We start from the raw sequence: 6871 nt of genomic DNA, 5'->3' as shown, positions 1-6871 counted from the left end.
ACCCGTTAATTTTGATTGTACCATGGATTGGAATACAATATTGTTAATGTATTATTTTGTGCTACGTGTTATACATGCATATATTCTCTTTTTAGATTTCTAGAATGACGATTGAATAAACTTCCGGAGTAAATATAAATTTATTTGGAGACCATTTATTCATTTGATTGAACAAGAAGGGCTACAAATTGGGGGCTCGTCCGGGAAGCTACCAATCGTCAATTGTGATTAGTGGAATTCTGGAAAATAGAGCCAGTGTACGAGGATGCCAGATTATCAAACTTATGGGATAGAATGGTGCGAGGAAGAAAAATATCCTGTGGAGCGGAGCGTATTGATGGTAAGCAGGAAGACCAAAATAGATACCGCAAGGATATATAAGTGTTTATGTGGTGCTCTTCCAGTCGAAAAAATAGAAAGAAGAGAAGAAGTTGATGTTCATGGTTGGCAGAAGACAATTGTGCTGGCGAAGTTATCAGTGCCGGTCGCTGATTTGAATGTCTCCGCCAAAATACTTGTAGCCGACGATGAAGAAGATGTTGAATTAAAGACAATCATTCTAAAGAAGACGCCTACGCCTAAGCCAGTCACACCTAAACCAGCAGAAACAGAAAGTGCAGCAACAACCAGCATCACCTCAGTAGATCTCTCAAAGTTATCTTTGGGCAACAACTATCGAAAACTGCGTGTGTTTTCTGGCAGTGCAGACAAGTCTAAAGATGAGGATGCATACCACGTCTGGAGGGCCCAAGAAAAGCTTTGATAGAGGAGTCTGATGTTCCTCAGTCAGAGAAAAAGAGGAGGATACGGGAAGCTCTGAGGTCACCTGCGTTAGACGTGATCGATGATCTCAAGAGGGAAAAACCATCAGCAACTGCCAACGACTACTTAGAAGCATTAGAGGTAGTCTTTGGCACAACACTCTCAGGTGAAGAACTATTTCACCAGTTTATTGGTTTAGATCAGCAGTCAGGTGAAAAACCATCGGAATATCTTTCAAGACTGCAGACATCTTTACGGCAAGTTGTGCGAAAGGGAGGTGTCAAAGCCGAAAGCGCCAACCAGGCTCTTTTAAAACAATTCCTGAAAGGCACATTATTCGACCAACTCCTTCTTGTCGATCTTCACCTGCGAGATCAGATAAGTAACCTACCAACCTACTTGACGTTATTAGGCAAAGTGCGCCGATGGGAGGAGGAATCCTCTGGAAAAAATAAGAAGGCAAAGGCCATTGGAGCCCGAAATGCGCATGTGGCCAAGATAGAAGCTGCAAAAGAGGAGGGAATCGCAGAGAGGCTAAGCCGGCTGGAAAAAATATTGTTGAAATCCCCAATGGTACACAGTTACCAACAATCAGCACCACAACATCAAAATAGGTCTACTCGATCGTACTTTTGTTACAAGTGCGGGGAAGAAGGACACATGAGAAGAGGCTGCCGTAATGCGCCGAATCCGGAGTTGGTAAACCAGAAACTTATAGCAATGAACCAGCAGGGAAACGACCGAAGGCACCTGAGGAGGAGCAATCAGATGCCAGAAGACAGCCATTAGCTCCGACTTCTTGTGATATTCCACCTGGTTTGGTTGGAGAGAGCATTGTTGCCGAATGCTATATTAATGGAATACGTCACCCGTGCTTACTTGACAGTGGATCACAAGTTACTGTGATTAGTGAAACCATCTTCAACACTTTAAAGAGAAAACTTAACCCTCTCTCTGATTTAGTACTATGGCATGGTGGTGGAGGCGTCATTCCATACCTCGGCTGGACCGAGATTAGATTAGGCTTTAATAAATCATTTGCTGGTACCCAGCACCAATTTTCAACATTAACTTTAGTTATTAAGGACAATCCACAGGCGCAGCACCAGGTCATCATTGGTACCAATACTGGTCTATTCAACAATCTTCGAAGCCAATGTAAGAAAGATGCTGGCAATCTTTACTTGAAGAAGCTCCCAATTCATCCATGGTGCGCCACACTGTATCGACAGGCCGAGAAGGAGGTGCGGTTGGGCAAAGAAGGAAAACTTGGGATAGTTAGAAACAAAATTGCTGTTACCATTCCTGCTGGCGCAACCAAGCGACTTCAAGGAACTTTAAGAAACCGGCTTCGTGCTCCGAAAGTAGTAGTGATAGATGCGCTCAAAAGAGGACATCGTCGAGGTCTGTTACCATTATCATGCGTAACCGAGATTGCAAGCACTTCGACTACAAAAGTTAATATTGACGTTACCAACTCAACCAATTCTGACATTTTTATTGCTAAAGGTGCTCCGCTGGCGGAAGCTACCCTTCCTGACTTCATTTCTTTAAATTCTTTAGTAGACGTAGATAACCATATTGATGCTACTTGTGGTGTGACTGCAGTGTCAGTTAGTCCAACGGATAAATCTGTACTTGACTTGCCGTTCAAGTGGGGATCTGACGTACCACCGGAAATAAAAGAAAGCATCTTGGCAAAGTTTCAACATAGATCCAATGTATTTGCTAAGCATGAGTGGGACCTAGGACTCACCAAGCATGCGGAACACCAGATTAACCTCACTGATGACAGTCCTTTCCGTGAACGCACACGCAGAGTGTCGCCAAGTGATCTTCAAGATCTGCAAAAACACATCCAAGAACTACTGGATAAGAACGGAAGCCTCCGTATGTGTGTTGACTATCGAATTCTAAACTCAAGAACTTTACCCGATCAGTACACCGTACCATTAATTCAAGATGCTGTGGACTACTTAAGCGGATCTAGTTGGTTTTCTGTAATTGATTTAAAATCCGGATTTTACCAGATACCTATGAAACAAGAAGACAAAGAGCGTACCGCCTTTACTTGCCCGGTAGGATTCTATGAATTCGAACGGATGCCGCAAGGTATTAAGGGCGCACCAGCTACATTCCAAAGATTGATGGAAACATGTATGTCTGGGTTGAATTATTTGGAAGTTCTTGTATACATGGACGATTTGATCGTATTTGCTAAAACTCCCGAAGAAATGGAAGTACGTCTTATCAAGGTACTTGACCGTCTTAATGAATATGGGTTGAAAGTTTCGCCGGAGAAATGCCAATTCTTTTGCAAATCCGTGAAATATTTAGGCCACATAGTCAGTGAGGCTGGAATAAAAACCGATCCAGAAAAAGTATCCTGTGTTAAGCAATGGCCCCGACCAACCAATGCAAAGGAACTAAGAAGTTTCCTTGGACTCACGGGTTACTATAGACGGTTTGTCGAAGGCTACTCGAGGATTGCTAATCCTCTTCATGCCCTATCCAGTGGCTATGGGTATGCGCCAAAACGAGGTAGAACACCTAAACAAAACCGTCGGAAAGTGGATTTAAAAAGAGCATCGGATCCTTTTGCTGATTCATGGACAGATGAGTGTGAGAAAGCATTCCAAACTTTGAAAAACATGCTATCCTCTGCACCCGTTTTAGCTTATGCGGACATCACACAACCATTTACACTTCACATAGATGCAAGTCGGGATGGACTTGGAGCAGTCCTCTGTCAAGAAAAGCTAGGAAAGTTAAAGCCAGTCGCCTATGCGAGCAGAAGCTTGATCCAAAGTGAAAGGAATTACCCTGCACACAAACTAGAGTTTTTAGCTTTAAAATGGGCTATCACTGACCGCTTTAAAGACTACCTGTACCATGCTAAAGGAACAACAGTTCTAACTGATAATAATCCACTGACTTACGTCCTGACAAGTGCCAAGTTAGACGCTACTGGTCATAGATGGCTTGCTGCATTGTCCAACTTTGACTTTACAATAAAATATAAACCTGGACGCACCAATCAAGACGCGGATGCTTTGTCAAGAAGACCAAAATCTGACGACTATGATTTAAAAGACCTCACCGATCAACAGTGCATTAAGGGTCAGTTAGAGGACAGACTTCAAGTTTGTTCAAAAGATGTCATGGAAGCAATTTATGCCCGTCACATTGTTACTGTAAACACAACTTGCAAAAAGAACAACAATCAAGATTTTACACCTTACGCATATTGCTTGGGTATAAACCAAGATGGTATACCAAATGAGTTTACTTCGACTATCAACCAACTTCCTATCAACTGGAAGGAGGAACAGATGAAAGACCCGATCCTTTTGACGGTACGGAACGGAGTATCCTCTGGGAGGAAGCCCGTCCCAACCATGAATGACGGTAAAGAACTGCGACAAATATTACGAGAATTCCATAGATTTAAAATTCATGATGGCGTATTATATAGGACCGTGGTACGACCTGACAATACACATGTGAAACAGCTTGTACTACCTGCTGATTATAGACAGAAGTCCATTGAAATGCTACACAACGACTTAGGACATCTTGGGGTCGAGCGAACGATAGCATTAGCAAGAGAACGTTTCTATTGGCCGAAGATGGCAGCCGACATTGAAGCTTGGGTCAGACACTGTGTTAGGTGTTTGGCAAGGAAAGCCCTTCCTCAGAAGTCAGCTCCTCTCCACAACATCAAGACCAATGGACCATTGGAACTCGTGTGCATGGATTTCCTATCATTAGAGCCGGACTCCAGTTGTAAGAAATCTATCTTAGTTATTACAGATCACTTCACTCGCTACGCACAAGCGTTCCCCACACGCGACCAGACTGCTGGAACAGTTGCTAAGGTACTCTGGGAGCAGTATTTTAAACACTATGGACTTCCAAAACGTCTACACTCAGATCAAGGACCTGAATTCGAGAGTAAAGTTATTCACCAGCTTACAACAATGCTCGGATTACAGAAATCCCACACTACACCGTACCATCCACAAGGTGATCCCCAACCAGAACGTTTCAATAGAGCACTGCTAAACATGCTGGGAACCTTGGAGACAGAGAAAAAAGTCAACTGGAGCAAACACATAGGAGCTCTAGTGCATGCCTATAACTGCACCAAGAACTACAGCACGGGATTTTCGCCGTACTATCTGATGTTTGGCAGAGAGGCAAGGCTACCCATCGATGTTTGTTTCGGTATTAACCCTGATGGTCAGTCTAATACCAACCATGTCCAGTATGTAAAGGGACTTCGTCAAGACTTACAGAAAGCATACGAAGTGGCGAGAGTGGAAGCCCAGAAGCATGCTGCTGCCAACAAACATCGTTACGACAACAAAATTCGCATAACATCATCTGAATTGAAAGCTGGAGACAGGGTGATGATCAGAAATTAGGATTAAAAGGAAAAAACAAGTTAGCAGACAGATGGAACTCACAACCGTATGTAGTAATCGAAAAATTACCTAATCTGCCAGTGTACAGACTGTCACAAGAAAAGGGTGATAAGATTGTAAAGACACTACACAGAGATCATCTACTGCCAATTGGATACTTAACTGTGGTTGAGCCAACTCCGTCTACGAAACCTAAAAATGTTGCTAAGAGAACCAGATCTCATCCCAAACCACCATGTAGCATTTCTTCCTCTTATAGTGAAGAAAGTGACAGTGAGAGTGATAGCGATGACGATTTAGTTGTACAGGTACCTGTGGTGACTAGGCATCATGAACCTGTATGTGACCAAGAAAGTGACACCTCTGATGCAATCGTGTGCCAGGCCCCGGTAGACAACCTTGCTATCGGTCCACAACACGATATTTCTAAAACATCTTATGATCCAATCCAACCTGATGTCTCTGATCCTACTCCAAGTACACCGACAATACCTGACTATAGTGACCAAGCCTTACCAACCTCACCCGTTCAACCGACTACCCCTTCTAGCATAATATTTAGGTCACACCTAAATGTTGATTCTCCTCCATTCACTCCTCGATCACTAATCCGGCTTTTGACAGACCAGGGAGAACCTCCTGAGGAGATCAAAAATATTGAAGTTGTGAGCAGCACGCCTCTAACCGAATGTATTGCTGATAATCCAGAAAATATTACACCCGGATTTGTCTCATGTGTAGAGAGCACGCATGGGCCAATGCGAGATACAGATATTGTATCTGGTATTGGAGATGGAATGTGTAATAAAGATGGTGTCGCCCATGGAAATGGTGTTGATGATGACGGTGTTGTCCCACTTAATTTAGGACATGTCACCCCAGAAACCTCAGTGGATGCCATAGAAGAAGCTCCTGTAACTTCATCATGTGCCGATAACGCACACGATGAACCAACAGCAAATGAGGTAACTGTAGATGGTATTGCCGATACAAACTGCAATGCTCCAATTTCCGAAGATAACATTCTAACCCGACAAACATTAGAAACTTTGCAGCCGATCACCATTCAACCAGAACCAACTTCGTTGATGACTTACTCATGTTATCAACGTCGACTGATGAACCTTCGACCACTGAAGCTCTGACAAGTGATAATCAAATCGATGAAGACCCTGAAGATGACGATTTGAGAGGAGAGACGACATCCACCCGTCCAAATAGACAGCGCAGACCACCAGCCAGGTTACAGTATGACAACCTAGGCAACCCATCTTTTTACGTTTTTGTTACTAACATTGGGAAAGCAATTGCCGCATTGGGGACAATGCATAATTAGAGAGGGGAGGGTGTAACCCCAATGAATACGGGAACCAGTATACATAGAACCCTCTTCCATTAAAGTAATAATTTAACTGTTTTTCTCATTAAGAGTGACCACCACCAAGGTCCCATGGACCTATACCCACATTCCTTACTTACTTGTCACATCTCTAGCGCATCGATAAGAACTCTATTCAATTTCCATCGTTTATTAATTCGAATTTTATGTTTAATCCGACCTCTACGACTGGCTCTTTTTAGATTTCTATAATGACGATTGAATAAACTTCCGGAGTAAATATAAATTTATTTGGAGACCATTTATTCATTTGATTGAACAAGAAGGGCTACATATATATATC

At 43.0% G+C, this 6871-nt stretch overlaps 1 protein-coding gene across 1 annotated transcript; it reads left to right on the top strand.

The window, feature by feature from the left end:
* Positions 1 to 265: 265 nt before the first annotated feature.
* LOC117107343 (paraneoplastic antigen Ma3 homolog) lies at positions 266 to 1571 on the top strand. The gene is made up of 2 exons (XM_033249030.1): positions 266 to 614; positions 725 to 1571. The coding sequence occupies exons 1-2, from the start codon at positions 266 to 268 to the stop codon at positions 1549 to 1551; spliced, it is 1176 nt and encodes a 391-aa protein (XP_033104921.1). The 3' UTR covers positions 1552 to 1571.
* The last annotated feature ends 5300 nt before the right edge of the window (positions 1572 to 6871 follow it).

The sequence above is a fragment of the Anneissia japonica genome, unplaced genomic scaffold, assembly GCF_011630105.1.
Source record: "Anneissia japonica isolate Jap-2015-1 unplaced genomic scaffold, ASM1163010v1 scaffold288232_len28065_cov107, whole genome shotgun sequence".
NCBI lineage: Eukaryota > Metazoa > Echinodermata > Crinoidea > Comatulida > Comatulidae > Anneissia > Anneissia japonica.
The sequence above is the reverse complement of the archived record's forward strand: the minus strand, read 5'-3'. Positions and strand labels throughout refer to the sequence as shown.

Excerpts from the sequence above, each read along its gene's own strand:
- LOC117107343 (XM_033249030.1), top strand. The coding sequence starts at position 266 with ATGCCAGATTATCAAACTTATGGGATAGAATGGTGCGAGGAAGAAAAA. Across the intron at positions 615-724 it reads TAAACCAGCAGAAACAGAAA|GATGCATACCACGTCTGGAG; the intron begins GTGCAGCAACAA and ends TCTAAAGATGAG.